This window comes from Trichomycterus rosablanca, chromosome 22 (assembly GCF_030014385.1).
Source record: "Trichomycterus rosablanca isolate fTriRos1 chromosome 22, fTriRos1.hap1, whole genome shotgun sequence".
NCBI classification, from domain to species: Eukaryota; Metazoa; Chordata; class Actinopteri; order Siluriformes; family Trichomycteridae; genus Trichomycterus; species Trichomycterus rosablanca.
This window is the reverse complement of record NC_086009.1, coordinates 21,622,302-21,640,831: the sequence shown is the minus strand read 5'-3', so window position 1 is coordinate 21,640,831 and position 18,530 is coordinate 21,622,302. Positions and strand designations below refer to the sequence as shown.

General features: G+C 47.2%; 1 protein-coding gene across 2 annotated transcripts; it reads left to right on the top strand.

The window, feature by feature from the left end:
• The first annotated feature begins 212 nt into the window (after positions 1 to 212).
• sec24b (SEC24 homolog B, COPII coat complex component) lies at positions 213 to 17,727 on the top strand. 2 transcript variants are annotated; one of them, XM_063018444.1, is made up of 24 exons: positions 213 to 453; positions 2,209 to 2,829; positions 3,301 to 3,411; positions 4,537 to 4,656; positions 6,924 to 7,007; positions 7,121 to 7,299; positions 7,737 to 7,921; positions 8,044 to 8,146; positions 8,257 to 8,383; positions 8,672 to 8,781; positions 8,883 to 8,995; positions 9,413 to 9,531; positions 9,628 to 9,683; positions 12,107 to 12,313; positions 12,417 to 12,540; positions 12,978 to 13,136; positions 13,671 to 13,844; positions 14,195 to 14,305; positions 14,540 to 14,715; positions 14,829 to 14,966; positions 15,085 to 15,189; positions 15,455 to 15,547; positions 15,689 to 15,792; positions 16,701 to 17,727. In XM_063018444.1, exons 1-24 carry the CDS (start codon positions 336 to 338, stop codon positions 16,813 to 16,815), a joined length of 3,552 nt encoding a protein of 1,183 aa, XP_062874514.1. In that variant the 5' UTR covers positions 213 to 335; the 3' UTR covers positions 16,816 to 17,727. The 2 variants fall into 2 exon arrangements, with proteins under 2 accessions (XP_062874514.1, XP_062874515.1); XM_063018445.1 differs by lacking the exon at positions 4,537 to 4,656.
• Positions 17,728 to 18,530: the final 803 nt, after the last annotated feature.

Genomic DNA, 18,530 nt, shown 5'->3' with positions numbered 1-18,530 from the left:
AGGTTGCCACTGTTGGGTTCCTGAGCAAGGCCCTTAACCCTCAATTGCTTAGCGTCTGCTCTATATCTCGAGTGTAAATGTAAACGGACTTGTTGGAGGAGAACTGGACTGTTTAAGCTGACAGGGCTTTTATTGTGAAGTACAGAACACACTGGGTGTGTGGGTGGTGCGCAGCTTCAGTGTTCGCTGTTCTACAGCTCGGCTCTGATTACTGACACATCTTCACCTACAGAAGCTCGATGGCACCGAGTCACTGCTGACATCCACACTTTTACTTCCATCTGATCTTATAAACACACACGGGATTATAAAGCTGAACCGGGGATTAAGTGAGGATGTCTGCGCCGGGTTACAGCAATCTGAACTCCGCTGTGAATGACTACAGCTCAGCGCAGAACGGCGGGGACACGGCGGCGGATCCCAGCGCCACCAGCGCCGCCTATCACAGAAACGGTACCGTGTTAGCCGCTATGCTAACAGCGATCAAATATCGACGGGCATGTCGAGTTGTCTTCACTTTTACAGCCTAACAAGCTGATAATGTGCGCACAGTGTCATCATACCCAACTATCACACCAATACTCGCATCTCAACACAGTTTAGTGTCACTTCTAATTAATACAACAAATCATTTTCTGAAGAGACGATTTGTACGATTGCGACGCCGCTGCTTTGCCTATTTGGGTTGTGTTTCAAATCGCACACTCGTGCACTACGTAGCGGGCAAAATCACTACGTGTCGTTACTACTTAGGTAGACTATCTAGTGCTGATCACACCGATTGGGACGCAGCCAAAGCTAGCTGTATTAGCACTCAAGCTTTGCCGTCGTAAGTCGCTTAATGATATTAGCCTGTTAGCTTGTTAGCCATGAGCAAACATTAAAAATAAATACACTGATTGTTTTGAACGAAACGTTTGATCACATTCAAGTAAGAAACATTAAAAGAAAAGTGTGAACGGATTTATAAACTCGGTAGCAACGTAAGTTAGCTAGATTTTGGCTGGCTAACGCTAATCCCGAGTTCGGCAGTAAGTTAGCTAGCTAGCTACACACCCATTAACGTTACTGTAGAATAATTAGTTCTTTTCTTTATTTAGCTACATTAATGTACATTAAAATGACTCAAATGCGAACAAAAATCGATTTAGTGTGTACACTTTAAATGACACGTTATGATCTACAATCTTTAACTAGATGTTGGACGGGTTGGGCGATGTGGTAAATGATATCGAGATACTTTGATATCACGGTTTACATCAATACTGATAAATGACAGGCAAAATATTTGACTCATTAATCCAGTTACATCAAAACGTTTATATGTTTTATTCACTAGTGACTGACACTGCAGCGAATACTCAGTGTGTTAGGAAATCGGTCAGAATATCGATATATCGCGTCATCCGGCTGGATTTACTACATGAGAATCGATACTCACCTGGAATACTCACATTTATTAGTACTTAAATGTCTGAAACCAGCATCGGTTCGATTCCCTGCCTTATATAGTCCCACTAAAGCTGTGTGTACCTGTCTCAATTATTCAAATCACTTTCAGTTAATTGAACAGCAGGTGAGACTCATTAGTGCAGATTTTAATTAATGATTGTAATTAAAAATCACTTTTAACTACAAAACAAATCAAAATCCTGTGTTTTAATCAATATGGGAGGTCTCTGCAGCACAGATTTGTGTATAATGTGTATAAAAATCAGGTTTTAGGGGTTGAGGTTTGGTTCTACTGATTAATCGTCCCTGAAGTGATCGTGATTAATGAGGATCGTTATACAAATCACTGTGATTAATCACGTCTGTCCTCATTTATTTCTCTGTTTATTACATATAAGGACTTAATAATAGACAATAAACAATAAAAAAATGAATCAAACGGAAATACCGAGGCAACTCGATGTCAAAATAGTTTGTAGGTAAATGAAAACTACATATTTTAATCGAACGGCCCAGATGTAATCAACATGCACGGTAGTTTCATGTGTATAAATTTATTAATAATTAACGGGGTGCTCAGGTGGCGAAGCGACATATTAAGCCATCCCACTGCTGCTGGGATACAGGGTTCCAGTCCCAAGTGATGCTATCGGCCAGTCGGACGTCCATATACAAACAATAAAATATTCTTTTTGGATTATTAAATGAAGCCTTTGCTTTTCTCTCATTTGCTCTGTTTTATTTTCTGTTTGACAGGTCCAGGTCAGACCCACCCGACCATGTATCCCGCCTCGAACTACTACGGCGCACCTCAGCACGGTTACCCGGCCATGCCAGCGCCCCCGAACCCCACCGTGCCTGGAAAAGTGCCCCAGATGAACACCAACAGCACTAACTACTACCCCAACAGCCACCCTCCGACCGGCCCGCCGCCCGTCTCTGGATCAGCTTATTACTCTGCTGCTCCGGCCCAGATGACCAGCGGTGCCACCCCTGCTGCTTCTGCTGCCCCTCAGTACCCACCCCATTCGTACCAACAGCGTTACACTGCACCCGCTAACTACTACGGACAGAATTACGCCACGCCCGCACCGGCTCAGCAGAACCAGAACCCACCGCCGGCGTCCAGTGGCGCTAATCAGGGTCCCCCAATGTACCCCATTGTTTCCTACCCATCAGCCCCGGGCAGCAGTCAGTACGGAACGCTGAGGTCGTCCCAGACCGCCGCCGGACCGCCGCCTACCCAGACTGCTCTGCAGCCGCAACCCCAGCAGCAGTATCCTCAGGGTAACAGGGGCACACCCACGCTAGTGCAGCAGGCGTACGGAGCCCCGCCCTTAGAGCAGACGGCAGCTGTCAACGGCCAAGCAAGTGCAGGTAGGTCATGTGACCTTTCAATCGTTTATAATAAAATACCACAGCAATTAACTTCACACTTGGTCAGGGTCACAGTGGGTCCCACGTTACCTGGGAAAACTAGGTACAAGGCAGGAATACACCCAGACAGGACAGGGTGGTAGCACATCACATCACACGGTAGCCCACATTAATTCATTTAGGGATGTCGTAGCCTAGTGGTTAAGGTACTGGACTAGTAATCAGAAGGTTGCTGGTTCAAGCCCCACCACTGCCAGGTTGCTGCTGATGGCCCTCGATTGCTTAGACTGTATACTGTCTGTGTCACTTCTTAACCAGGTTGTGCTTGTTCAGCCTTCAGAGGTCGCTGGAGTGCACAGGGGAATTGAGTATATCCAAATTGGTGCTGTCTCACACTCCCAGATTTAGATCTCATCCGATTCCAGTAATGAATCCTTGATGTTTTGACATTTTCCTTCCATCTACACGCAGGTCCGCAGCACTATAACCAGCAGGCTCCTCTTCCTCCGGGCCCCGATGGGCATCGCCCACCATCGGGCACCCCGTCCACATCCGTGCACTCTTCCCCGGGACGCCAGTCTGGTAAGATTGTCTCACGCTGCCCGCTTGTCCTTCAGTCGTGTGCAGCTTTATTGGGACCGTGTTAGTTCTTCATGGTTGATGAAGGTTCGGGAAGAACGTGTCCAGTGGGTTTTTAATCCTTCAGACGCAGATGTTCGGATCCCACATGTGGACACACCGACCAGCTTAATAAATTAGTCGTGGTTTTAATTTAAAGCAGAATTAAACAGTTTAATACTTGTAACGTGATAAATAATTATAAATAATAAACCTGATGATCTCTGAGTGTGCATGTGTAACAGTGGAACCACCCAGACTCACCACGGAGAACTAACACAGTCCCAGCAGGGCCTTCCCCACACCCCCGTCTGAACGTCTCGTTATTTCACGCACACCTCCAGACGTGCTGGTTCATCTGTGTAGTCTGTTTTCTGTCCGTAGTAAAGTGTGTGTGTGTGTGTGTTAGTGTGTGTGTGTGTGTGTGTGTGTGTGTTCGTGTTCACGTCATCCGCTCTGTGTTTGTTTGGTTAGAGAACCCAGACGGTTATTGAAGGTGCTCGTGGACAGAGACGTGCGCTTGGCTAGCTCCGTGCCGGGTCCGTTTTACCGGAGGCGCTCACGCTCATTTGTCGCTCCTCGTCCCTGCCTTCCTCATCCTCCTCTGCTTTAGATACAGATAGTCGTACTTCGTAGAGGGAGTTTTATTATTTCTGTCTCTTCGGCCGGATCAGAGGTTCAAAACGTCACTCCTGGACTTTCCAAATCTTACCAAACATTTCCTGGAGGTCGTAGATCGCATATCACTGTGGGAAGAGACCCTGTCTGACCTTTTCTCCCTCAGACACGGCCAGCTTGAACACTATGAAGTGGTGTGATACACCACGGTCTGATGAGAGTCGAAGGTTATGCAGCTCTACGTAACAACGAATGAACATACTAAAGTTCCAGGAATGAGATTTGAACCCCTGATCTAGGCAGTGAGTGTTGGAACGTCATCATGGCATCGCTCTTGAATCAAACCTTCTTTTCCATCTGTCAGTCAGTGTCCCTCCCCCCGTCCATCACCCTCCGTCTGGGTGTTCCTTCACCCTCATCTCCACTCTCTCTTCCTGTCTCTCTCTGACGATTGGCTGTGCTGTATTTCAGGGCCGCTGATTGGTGGATATGGGGTCAATAGAGCCGCTAGTTCCTCCACAGGGTTGCCAGGTGACCACTCCTCATCCAGCTCGGACCACGAGGACGAGGATGAGGAGGATGAGGAAGCAGGTCTGCTTTCGCTATTATTTCTCCTACGCCTGCGTCATCCCTCCTATTTACGTCACCCCCCCCCCCCCCCCCCCCATCATTTTCGGATTTCTGTGATTGTTTACGTTCTTTTTCCCTCAAAATCCCTCGATCATCGTCGACCCCACACTTACCCACAGTCACGGATTAAAGTGTCGCGCACGTGATGGGATGCGAGCATGAAAAACCTCCATCATTATGATTTAATAATAATTTTATTGTAATTGGTTTGAACTTCACAGCAGCGCACTGGAAGAGTAAGTCAATGGGTCGAGGAGGTGCAGGGGTGGCAAACATTTTCAGCATTTAAAATAGGGTGACTGATCTTAAAGATTTAAAACGTTTGGCTAGTTGGTGTGTGTTTTTATTACCTGGTTCACCAGGTAAACCACGAGTATTGGCACTACCCTAAAGTATACAAGCTATGGGTTACACACCGGTAGTCAGGTGGTGTCGTATTGTTAAATATTTTGCCGCAGCTGTTGCTGTGTGGTTATTCACAGGTAGGTGTGTGTGTGTGAGAGATTAAGTATTGTATTTTTATTCCTAAAGGGATTTTTTCTCTCTCTTTATCTAGCTCACAGTCAGACAAGGGATGCAAATATTGTTCCATCTAAAAATAACACACCTTATATCAACACGTTTTTTTATTTTGCTGGATATAAAGCAGTGAAACGTGATGTAGGGTGGCAGCGATTGTCATTTTAATGCCAAATAGTTCCAGCGCTTATTTATCCATCATGAAAAGGCATTAAAAACTCTTCACGTTTGTATAGCGAGAGATCTGTAGCTCCGCCAACACACCTAACACACACACGCACACACACCATATAGTGAGGATGAGCTTAGACCTTATTCATGTGAAGATCAAGTTATTCCGTGCGTCCATTTCAAAGTGGCATCGTGTACAAGTTGAGTTAGAAGGTCGTAAGAGGAGCTTTTTGTCAAAACAGTGATAAAAAAGGCTTTATGTACGGAAGCACTGATCATCAACGCCACACAATAATGAGAGAAATTATCAACGCACCAGATTCGCTGCGTTCGCGGCCTCGTGCACGGACATGTCCGACCAACGTCTGTGTCGAGTCTCAGAAGAGCTAAACGTGTGTGTGAGTTCTGTATGTATTTATATTTAGCTGTGTGTATGTGTGAATGATTGTGTCTCAGAGCCGTCAGTGTTTCCCTCAGGAGAACCGAGACACGTCCAGACTTGAATCTTGTCCCCGGGACACTCGGTCAGATTCGTAATGTGAAGAATCGTGTGTGACAGGGTGGACCTGTGGGTCACTACAGTGACTGTAATGAGTTCTGACACTGGCGAGGGGTTTGTAATCACGGCTTAAGTCAGATCCACCCTTGTGGGGGGGCAATATCGGCCCTATTCACTGTTCTTCTAATTATCATCGCTTAAATAAAGGAATTCAAAGAACAACACGTGAAGAGACGAGACTCGTATGAAGAAGACATGACCGGTGGACGACTTTTCCCTACATGGATCAGTCATTAGTATCAAAGGATCCAGCAGTCAGGAAACACCACACAGACTAGAACTCAGCAGGACAAGAACGAAGGAGCCACAAAAGACGTATCGATTCAGAAATAATGATTTGTCCCGCCAAACAAAGATCAGAATCAGGTTCCTGATGGATGCTTTTGAAGTTCGGTGCTGAGAGAGACTTTCCAGAGCATCTTAGACAGCAGAAAAGACAAATCAAACCTAACCGAGAAGAACCAGTTCGCGTTAGAAAAGCGAATTATGCTTTGAAGAGTTGAAGGTAAAAGAGGAAGAGGACGGCCAGCAACAGGTTGGATGGATAGATAGAATTAGATTAGAAGCCTGAAGAATTCGAATAGAGCGGATATTCTGGAGAAACATCGTCCACATGGTCGCCAGGGAGCTGAATCCACTTGACTGCAGCGCTAGCTTAGTCAATGGGTTCAAGCCCATCACAGCGCTTATTGGGCCCCTGAGCAAGACCCCTAACCTTCAGTCGCTTGCACAATATCAGTTGTAAGTCATTTTGGATGAAAATGTCTGCTAAATGGCGTGAATGTAAATAATAACACAAGAGCAGGAGTCCTTTCCTCCTGCAGGGACAGAGTAGGATTCCCAAAAAACACGCTAGGGGTCCATGTGAGATCAGATTTCTGATCACAAAAACCAAAAAAAAGAACATCAGAACGTTCCTGTTCTAAAATAAGCGTGCTCACTGCCTTACCGATTATCTCGTGTGTACGTATTCCATCAGGTGCAGACAGCTCCTCCACCACTACAGGGAGCGCGTCTCCTGTTCCCAACAGCTACGAGTCTATGGAGGGAGGAAGTTACCCAGGTAAACCCACCTGCCGACGCTTTAGTAACCCAGCGCTGCTGTAAATAAAGACTTGCCCTGATTATGTGTCGTATTTTGCATTTCATTTCCTTCACGTGTCTCTTATTTTCCAGCCCCGTCCTCGGTTCCTCCTCCTCCGTCCACGGAACCTCCCAAACAGGCCCCGCCTTTCGGGTACAACTACCCGACCCTGCAGCCCGGCTACCAACAAGGCCCCGCTCCCAGAGCTGAGCCCATGCCCACTTCCTCGCAGGGAGGGTACAATCCCGCCGGATACCAGCCGTATTCACAGGTAGGGGTCTTATGTTGCACTACAGGCAGAATAATACACACCCACATTGAAGTGTCTGTAAATATGGAACACTATATGGCTAAAATATAAGGACATCTTAACCGAGCTTATTGGGACACCCGTCCCTATATGGGGTTTGCCTCCTTGTTTGTGACTAAACAGCCTTTACTCTTTTGGGAAGACAATTTTGGAGTGTGTCTTTAGGAATTTGTGCCCATTCAATCCAAATCAAAGAGCGTTTGTTAGGTCAGGCACAGAGGTTGGTTGAGAAGGTCTTTATGGACCACTCTTTGGTTCACAGGGGAACAGGAGAGGCCTTCAACAAACACTTTGAAGGCTCCTTTGGGTCATGAAGTGTATATGAATGAGTACAGTCGTGTGTTAAGATGTAATAAGTTGTAGTAACGTGACTGAATTGGCTGTTCGTTTGTGTGTAGCCCTTCCCCAGTATGAATCAGCTCTCGGCAGCGCTGGGTGGACTGAGCGGCGTTCCCGAGCTGGAGACGGAAGCGCTGCGGCCTATGAACCTGCTACAGGAACGGAACATGCTCCCACCTACGCCCATCACGCCACCCGAACCAAAACTCAGCACCGACCTGCGCAAGGTCAACTGCAGCCCGGAGTAAGTCTGATTACAGCCAGGTCGGCGTGACACAGAACCGTACCGTCACTAAATAGGATAAATAAAGAATGAATATCATCACTGAGCTCACACACACACACCTGTCTCCGTCTCTGTACCAGTACGTTCCGCTGCACCCTGACTAGCATCCCTCAGACTCAGGCTCTGCTGAACAAAGCGCGCCTGCCGCTGGGACTCCTCCTGCACCCGTTCAGAGATCTGACAGTAAGATAAAGCACTCGCACTTGGATTTGATATGATATCAGAGAAGCCGAATGTGTGATGGTTTTGACACTTAATATCTCATACGTCTTTGTTCTTCGCGCTCTCTGCAGCAATTGCCGGTCATCACCTCTAACGCTATCGTTCGGTGTCGTTCCTGTCGGACGTACATCAACCCCTTCGTGTCGTTCCTGGACCTGCGCAGGTGGAAGTGCAACCTCTGCTACCGTGTGAATGATGGTAAGATCCGCCGCAGCGACTATTTAAGTTAGCGCGCTGGTCTGCCGTCGTTGGGATCTCGGGTTTTTGAGGTCGAACCCGAGTCGGCGCAATCGACCCGGCCGGGCAGCCACACACAGGCAGGATTGAGGGTCCAGTCAAGGCGCCTAAATTTGTGATGGATGATCTCTGTATGTGATGCAGCTCTCTGTTAGACTCGTGGGCAGATCCTATTGCAAGGGAATTGGATATGACTAGATTAAATAGGTCTTAATTTTTAACTGGAATTTTGTTTTCACGTTTCCACAGTTCCTGAAGACTTCATGTACAACCCGGTCACGCGTTCCTACGGTGAGCCGCACAAAAGACCAGAAGTGCAGAACTCCACCGTCGAGTTCATCGCCTCCTCAGATTACATGGTGAGTGTGTGTGTGTGTGTGTTCCTGCGTACCCAGACTTAAACAAATTAAACACACACTTAATACACCAGACATCTTGTTAAATCTCTCTCTCTGTCCAGCTGCGACCTCCTCAGCCTGCAGTGTACCTGTTTTTGCTGGACGTATCCCACAATGCCGTGGAGACGGGCTACCTGAGCGTGCTCTGTCAGTCCCTTCTGGAAAACCTGGAGAAGTGAGTACATCTCTCGCCATCACTGTAATCAATAAAACGTTGCACATACGGGGTCTTTTTGACCATTATTCTATATTTCCTTTATATTTACAGGCGTTAGGGCTGTGTGATCGAGGGTATGAGGGGGGGGGTTGAATGGGTGGGTAGTACACTTGCACAATAAGAACCAGTGTGAACCACAGAATCACCAATACCCATCACTTCATAACATCCTAACATAGATGTGATAAGCTGCCGTATTTAGTCTGCTGGTGCCGGCTCTGTCCTTCGAAGGGTCAGCGCGCCCTGAAGAACTGATACCATGTTCTGACATGTTCCGGGCCTAAACGACATGTTACCCAGCGCTCAGCTGCATTCGCTCTCTGGTAAAGCGAAGACTGACGGCGTGTGTAACGTTTCCTTTCCTCCATCCGTCAGGCTGCCCGGAGACACCCGGACCCGAATCGGATTCGTGACGTTCGACAGCACGGTTCACTTCTACAACCTGCAGGAGGGGCTTTCACAGCCGCAGATGCTGGTGGTGTCCGACATCGATGGTAAAACGTTCGTCCGTCCCGCCTCGCGCCGATTCTCACGCCGCCGTCTGTGTGTCATCGTGATGTCCTGATTTTTCTATCCTCTGATTTCTGTAGACGTGTTCATCCCCACCCCGGACAGTCTGCTGGTGAATATGAAGGAGAGTCAGGAGGTACCCGTCACCTTTCTCTTACTGTGTGTATGTGAAACATCCACCTGTTTGTGGTTTCTAACGGTTTCGGCGCAGTCGTGAGGCCTTACAGCAGCTGGAGGCACTGAATAAAGAGCGAGTGATGTGGAAATAACCACTTTAGCCGCACACACTTCATTTTCCTCTCTCTCTGGTTCCAGTGCTGTATTGATCATGTGAGAGTTGAACTGTAGTTCTCTTAAAATATTACTCAATACATTGAAAGCCCTTTATGGTCTGGCCTCAGCATGACTCTGGGAGCTTCTGCATTCCTACATACCCCCCCCTCACACCATGAGGTCCTCTGATGGCAGGTTTTTCACTGTTCCGTATACTAGGCTCTTTTCAATGGGAGGCAGGTACAGTGTATCACAAAAGTGAGTACACCCCTCACATTTCTGCAGATATTTAAGTATATCTTTTCATGGGACAACACTGACAAAATGACACTTTGACACAATGAAAAGTAGTCTGTGTGCAGCTTATATAACAGTGTAAATTTATTCTTCCCTCAAAATAACTCAATATACAGCCATTAATGTCTAAACCACCGGCAACAAAAGTGAGTACACCCCTAAGAGACTACACCCCTAAATGTCCAAATTGAGCACTGCTTGTCATTTTCCCTCCAAAATGTCATGTGATTTGTTAGTGTTACTAGGTCTCAGGTGTGCATAGGGAGCAGGTGTGTTCAATTTAGTAGTACAGCTCTCACACTCTCTCATACTGGTCACTGAAAGTTCCAACATGGCACCTCATGGCAAAGAACTCTCTGAGGATCCTAAAAGACGAATTGTTGCGCTACATGAAGATGGCCAAGGCTACAAGAAGATTGCCAACACCCTGAAACTGGGCTGCAGCACAGTGGCCAAGATCATCCAGCGTTTTAAAAGAGCAGGGTCCACTCAGAACAGACCTCGTGTTGGTCGTCCAAAGAAGCTGAGTGCACGTGCTCAGCGTCACATCCAACTGCTGTCTTTGAAAGATAGGCGCAGGAGTGCTGTCAGCATTGCTGCAGAGATTGAAAAGGTGGGGGGTCAGCCTGTCAGTGCTCAGACCATACGCCGCACACTACATCAAATTGGTCTTCATGGCTGTCACCCCAGAAGGAAGCCTCTTCTGAAGTCTCTACACAAGAAAGCCCGCAAACAGTTTGCTGAAGACATGTCAACAAAGGACATGGATTACTGGAACCATGTCCTATGGTCTGATGAGACCAAGATTCATTTGTTTGGTTCAGATGGTCTCAAGCATGTGTGGCGGCAATCAGGTGAGGAGTACAAAGATAAGTGTGTCATGCCTACAGTCAAGCATGGTGGTGGGAATGCCATGGTCTGGGGCTGCATGAGTGCAGCAGGTGTTGGGGAGTTACATTTCATTGAGGGACACATGAACTCCAATATGTACTGTGAAATACTGAAGCAGAGCATGATCCCCTCCCTCCGGAAACTGGGTCGCAGGGCAGTGTTCCAGCATGATAATGACCCCAAACACACCTCTAAGACGACCACTGCTTTATTGAAGAGGCTGAGGGTAAAGGTGATGGACTGGCCAAGCATGTCTCCAGACCTAAACCCAATAGAACATCTTTGGGGCATCCTCAAGCGGAAGGTGGAGGAGCGCAAAGTCTCGAATATCCACCAGCTCCGTGATGTCGTCATGGAGGAGTGGAAAAGCATTCCAGTGGCAACCTGTGAAGCTCTGGTAAACTCCATGCCCAGGAGAGTTAAGGCAGTTCTGGGAAATAATGATGGCCACACAAAATATTGACACTTCAGGAACTTTCACTAAGGGGTGTACTCACTTTTGTTGCCGGTGGTTTAGACATTAACGGCTGTATATTGAGTTATTTTGAGGGAAGAATAAATTTACACTGTTATATAAGCTGCACACAGACTACTTTTCATTGTGTCAAAGTGTCATTTTGTCAGTGTTGTCCCATGAAAAGATATACTTAAATATCTGCAGAAATGTGAGGGGTGTACTCACTTTTGTGATACACTGTATATGAGTGCTACAGCACCTAAGCTCTGGAACTCCTTGCTCCAAACTCCAAAGTTTTTCTCTTAGGAATTGACCTTAAGTTTGTAAAAGGTGCCAAATAAATATAAATTATGATTATTATTATACTGAATAGTAAGTATAATTCGTACCAACTCTGGTCCAATACCCAGTAGTTCCAGTACTACCAAGTGCAGCATTTTGAAACAGCCGATTGAAGCAGCATCACCTTTATTCAGGATAAAGAAGTGAAGTTTGGCTTTCTCATGGCCGAAATCTGAGTGCCCTTCTTAAGTTCTCAAGCTTAATTTTAGGGTTCTGCCTTTCTAACAAGTCTGTTACTTCATTAATAATATTCCACCTGTACATCCTCTCTGACCTGTCTGCGTGGTGTGCGTGATTAGCTGGTGAAGGACCTGTTGACCGCGCTGCCTGGGATGTTCACGCACACGCGGGAGACCCACAGTGCCCTGGGCCCGGCTCTGCAGGCCGCCTACAAGCTGATGACGCCCACCGGAGGCCGTATTTCTGTGTTCCAGACGCAGTTACCCACCATCGGAGCGGGACTGCTACAGTCACGAGAGGATCCGAATCAGAGATCCAGCACCAAGGTACACACAACCTTGTCCTAATGCCCCAGAGTACATTGTTTTTACCACTTATACAGATGTTGTGTGTGTGTGCAAATATATATAAATACTGATCTTTTTTTAGGGTGTGCAGCATCTGGGTCCTGCTACAGATTTCTATAAGAAGCTGGCCCTGGACTGTTCGGGTCAGCAGATCGGTGTTGACCTGTTCCTGCTCAGCTCTCAGTACGCTGATCTGGCTTCTCTGGGTATGTGCACACACACACACACACACACTACTGGTTTACCCGGAACTAAACACCACATACGCTCACAAAGAAGTAGGGTGACGTCAAAAGCAAAAAGTCTGAGAAGCAGGAATAATACCGCAGTGCAGCGGTCTCTAAAATGATTATTATGATCACTAGTACCGCAGTGGATTCAACTTCATCCATCAGTGTACATCGTTTGGCTCTGATTTCATGCAGAACATGGAGAGCCCAGATCGAATCGTGTAGATTAAGGGGGTTATGATAGGATTATAATGACCCCACAGAGAAGGATTATCTCAGGAGACCAGATTAGATCACTTCAATGTCGACCTGATAATTCTAACACGAACACACACACACACACACACACACACGTAGTGATACAGTTCACGCCGTACTGAGCCCTGAACTCATCTGTATCGTCTCTCTTTCAGCGTGCATGTCTAAGTTTTCGGCCGGCAGCGTTTTCTACTACCCCTCGTTCCACCACGCGCACACTCCGGCTCTGAAGGTGAAGCTGCAGAAAGACCTGCAGCGCTACCTCACCAGGAAGATCGGCTTCGAGGCCGTCATGAGGATCAGGTGCACCAAAGGTACAAGGGACATGTCGATCATACACCGATGGATCAAACGTTGCCGCAGAAAGGGTTCAGAACCAGTTCTGCACCGAGACGACATTCATTTATTTTCTGTGTTTGTTATGGACAGGGAGGTAATAGTAAAATTACAGCACCTCCCACCCCAAATTCAATTAATTATGAATATACTAACGGAGGGGGATCACCACAGAGAGTGAACAGAGCTGCTCTGATTGGTCAACAACCTTAGCCTGCAACGTCGAGTCGCAGGATGAGGCGACTGTTAACAGAAACTTGTTTATCCAGCTCCCATCGTGTGGAATGCGGAAGTCACAACTGTGTGTGTGTGTGTTTATTTTTTAATTTGAAGCAGCATGTTGACGTTTAACTCATGGTGTCATAAGGAACTAGTACGGTCGTATCACGCTGTAGGCGTGGCTCCTTTTCGGGACACTGGGGTGGAGGGTACAGAAGGGACAGCACGCACGTCTCTTAACTCTTTGATGTTTGGGACTCTGTTTCTTATTCCTGTCTCTGATTGGTCTGCAGGAATGTCCATCCACACGTTCCACGGCAACTTCTTTGTGCGCTCCACTGACCTGCTGTCTCTGGCTAACATAAACCCAGACTCCGGGTTCGCCGTGCAGGTTTCCGTCGAGGAGAGCTTAGCCGATACGACACTAGCGTGCTTCCAGGCCGCCCTGCTCTACACGTCCAGCAAAGGTATATATACTTATATAAGCACACCAAGCGTACCAACTGTGTGCTGATTCCATTACACCTCCTTCAGTGTCAAATAAACATGCACGTCTTACAGCGTGCTGGTATAAAAGCACCACGCCTAGCCGTTAAATGCACTTTAATATCCACATAAGTGCACACGTCAGTAAAAAAATTACCTAAACTACCTTGCATGGTGACGTGAAGATGACCGTTGGCGAAAAGCTGGTCTGGTATGTATGGGCGGGGGGATGACGGCTGCCACTGCATTACTGCCTGTCTTCGGCCAGAGTGGCGGAGGATCGCGTTATCGCCGTGCATGCGTCTGATTGGCCCGTGTGTGTGATTGACAGGTAAACGGCGAATCAGAGTGCACACGCTGTGTCTGCCTGTGGTCAGCCAGCTTAACGAAGTGTTTGCTGGAGCCGACGTTCAAGCCATCAGCTGTCTGCTCGCCAACATGGGTATGTACACACCACACACACACACACACACACACACACACACACACTTCTGGCTTCTCTGCCGCCTTAGGACCTTTTTGATCATATGGATCGAGACCCATGTGCATGATGGAAATGCATACAGAGTAATTGGGTCACCTGACCTGTGTAGCTCCTTTGTAGTGCCTTTAGTCAACAAACAAACCAATCTCTCTCTGTCTCTCTCTCTCTCTCTCTCTCTCTCTCTCTGTGCAGCTATCGACCGCTCTCTGTCCTGCAGCGTTTCGGATGCCCGGGACGCCCTGGTGAACGCCGTGGTGGATTCGTTGGAGTCGTATCGCGCCAACGTGTCTAACGCGCAGCAGTCCGGTGTTGTTGCACCCTTCGGCCTGCGCCTCTTCCCCCTGTACATACTCTCTCTGCTCAAACAGGTGCAACACACACACACACACACACACACACACACACATCGTGCATCTGCCGTCTGTGTTGCCGTCTGTATTGCAGCGTGTTAAATAGCTGTACGCGTTTCTGTCCTGATCAGAAAGCGCTGCGGACGGGGACGAGCACGCGGCTGGATGAGCGAGTGTTCGCCATGTGCGAGTTCAAGAGTCAACCGCTCAAACAGATCATGCACATGATCCACCCCGACCTGTATCGCATCGATAACCTCATCGAACAGGTAACACACACACACACACAATATAAGTTCCCTCATTTTATCTATCACACATGATGAATATGTTGTTGCCTCTTGAATATTGAATAATATAACGAATGTTATGTCTTGTGTCCTGCAGGGGGCGCTGCAGTTGAATGAGCGAGTCATTCCTCAGCCTCCACTGCTGCAGCTCACAGCTGAGAAGCTCACCAGAGAGGGAGCGTTCCTCATGGACTGTGGCAGTGTGAGTACTACACACACACACACACACACGTTCTCTTCCATACACATACACCAACTCTGTATTGATTTACACTAAGTCCAATTGTATGGCAGGTTCTTCAGCATCAGAACCCAGAACCTTTAAGTCCCTACCTGCCTGGTTCCAGTAAATAATAATATACTTGTCTTAAGGTTATTAAAGACCTGTGGTGGTTATAAAGATCATGTTCAGGTCCACCTGAGGAACGGAGTGAATTAGAGCTCTGAGTGTTTCTCTCCGTGTGCAGGTGATGTATGTGTGGGTGGGGAAGTCCTGTAACGAGGAGTTCCTGCGGGACGTACTGGGCTGTGCAGACTACACATGCGTACCGACCAGCATGGTGAGTGTGATAATATCCATCCTCATATGGAGGTATCTCAAATCCTGGACCAATTTGTTTTAAGGAAATGAACCTAAATATGAGAGTTTTCTGCTACGTGTTTATACAAGTGTGTGTGTGTGTGTGTGTGTGTGTGTGCAGATGGAGTTCCCCGTGTTGGAGACTGTGGCGTCTGAGAGAACCAGAGAGTTCGTGACCTGGCTGCAGGAGTCCAGAGGATTCAGCGCGGCGCTTTATCTGTACAAGTACGACTTTAACGTTCTCCGGTTCATGCCGCTCCGAGTCCTGCTTTTATGGGTGGAACACAACACTAGTATTCCCTTTGATCTTTGATCACGTGAAATGCTTTTTTAGAAGCTTTTCGATTGTTTATTTAGCTGCGGGTTCACACGGTGGTCAGTGTCGTGTACTGAGAGTTATTACACACTGGTGTCCGATATTCACCGTCTCTGTGCAGCGCCTCGACCAGCCAGCAGAGGCCGCTATGTAGCAGACTTACAGCCACTGTAACATTACAGTTACACTATACAGTCTGAGCGATTGAGCTTCAGGGCCTTGATCAAGGGCCCAACAGTGGCAACCGGGCAGTAGTGGGGCTTGAACCAGCGACCCTCTGATTACTAGTCTAGTACCTTAACCAATAGGCTTCAGCTATTATTGCTGTATTACAAGGGCAGTTGTAGCCTAGAGGTTAAGTTACTGATCCAGTAATCAAAAGGTTGCCGGTTCAAGCCTCACCACTGCCAGGTTGCCACTGTTGGGCCCTTGAGCAAGGCCCTTAACCTGCAAATGCTTAGATTGTATACTGTACCTGTACTGTGAGTTATTATGGATAAAAGCGTCCGCTAAATGCAGAAAGTGAAATGAAATTATTGCTGCTATTACATGGAACCCCTTTATCTCATCCTCCTCCAGACACAGCCAATCATCTTGATAATCTTTGTTAACGTGTCCTTATGATGTACAAATGTCAGATTTTACTTGTTTGGGGCTTGGATGGGATCATTAAGAAAAATACTCTAGCAGTAATTACATTACAACTTTTCCAAGTGGGGGAAAGTCTCTTTTTTACAGGGCGGTTAGTGTCCTGACCTTAACTCGCACCCTAACCCGTCTCTCTCTCTCTCTCTCTCTCTGTCTGTCTGTATGTTAGAGACGACCTGTCGGCCAAGAGCAATTTCTTCCAGCACCTGGTTGAGGACCGATCCGAATCTGCCTTCTCCTACTACGAGTTCCTGCTCCACGTCCAGCAGCAGCTCTCCAAATAGAACTGAAGCTGGTCTGCTACACACCTCAGACCCACCTACCCACCACAGCAGGGGCGTCGTCCCACCGTCCTGCAGAGATAGACACACCCCTCCTACCTGCCGCCGGCCAGTCACAGCCTGCGGTGCCTAAAGGGGGGCGGGGCTACAGATCACCCATCGAGGGATAATAAAGCAGCAAATCGAACACGTGGACTGGTATAAACTGTGCAAACGGATGAAGACGCTCTACACACACACACACACACACACACACACACGGGACTGATTGCTCTTTTGAGATTAATCTTGTTTTAGGCACAAATATATCCGAGTCCTAATCTACGTCGTTTTGTTTTGTCCTCTTTTCATTTGTTCATCATGTGCATGGACACGAATGTGATTTACCTGCTTCTGTGATTATGTCCTCCTCTCTCACCTGTAACAGTAACGCCGCTCTTTTCCTTTACCCGTCTGTAACACTGCCGTCTGACCTCGCCCTCCTCTGTAGACGCCTCCTTCATTCCGTCCTCCTCTCGTCTCTGCCCGTCCTCCATCCTATCATTTTTATTCCCCTTATGTTTTTTAGTAATCAGGAGTGCGCACGGGTGTAGTTTCCTACCGAGCGCTAGTGGGTCTATATATCGATTTCTATACTGACGAGGTGGAGCGGTGTCGTAGCCCGAACGCAGACACACACACACACACACACACACACACACACACGTTAACACTCACCCTGAGCTGCCGGGATCCCGATCAGGATCTGGATGTAGATCAGACTGTGGAAGCTAGGATCCATCCTCCTCTTCGATTTTCTGGGGGAACTGAGCGCAGCGACGCCTCGCTCTCCACTTTGTAACTCTGGAGAAAAGAAATATTTTATGTGCGATAATTTATGATGAGCTTATTGAATAAAATGAAAGCCTATTCCTCCTCCTGTGTGGGGTCACGCATTGTTTTTTAAAAAGAGCATTAACAGCATGTATCACCTTCCCAGAAACAGCACCAGTCCTTCTCATTTTATCCAAAGCGATTTACAGTATTGTGACACTAATAGTAAGGGCCTTGCTCAAGGGCCCAACAGGGACAACCTGGCAGTGGTGGGGTTTGAACCAGCGACTTTTTGATTACTAGTCCAGTACCTTAACCACTAGGCTTATCGCTGACTCTGCTCACATTCATTCATTCATCACTGTTCTTCATGTCCAACAGTTACATGTGATGATGATAATAATAATGCACTGTGCTTTTAAACGTGATGGTTAAGGTACATAAAGGGGCTTTTCTTTCACCTCCCAAACACATGCAGCATGTGGATTGGCTGTTTTGAAATGTCCACAGGTGGCAAATGACTGAGAAGGATCTGGACGGTTTGGAGTGCTGCCCAGTGTTTCTGGATAAAGTGATTAAAGATAGATGAATAGATAGACGAATTAATTAATTTACTTTAGGTCACGTGTCGAATGAGATTCTGGTCTTAAGACTCTAAATCGGTTCGTAGCAATTGATTCATTTAGTCTGAACGATTCAAACAAATCAGTTAGTGTGTGGATGCTGAACAGACCTGCTGAAATCATCTGTTTTATTTCCTACTACTTTATAATGTATAAAAGATTATTTTTATGCAAAAGATGCTGAAACTGGGGGCTGAACTGCTTACAGTGAAATAAACAAATGCTTTGGTTTGAGCTGTTTTGTTGGGTGTAAGTCGATCTTAAAATCGGACCTGGTCCTGG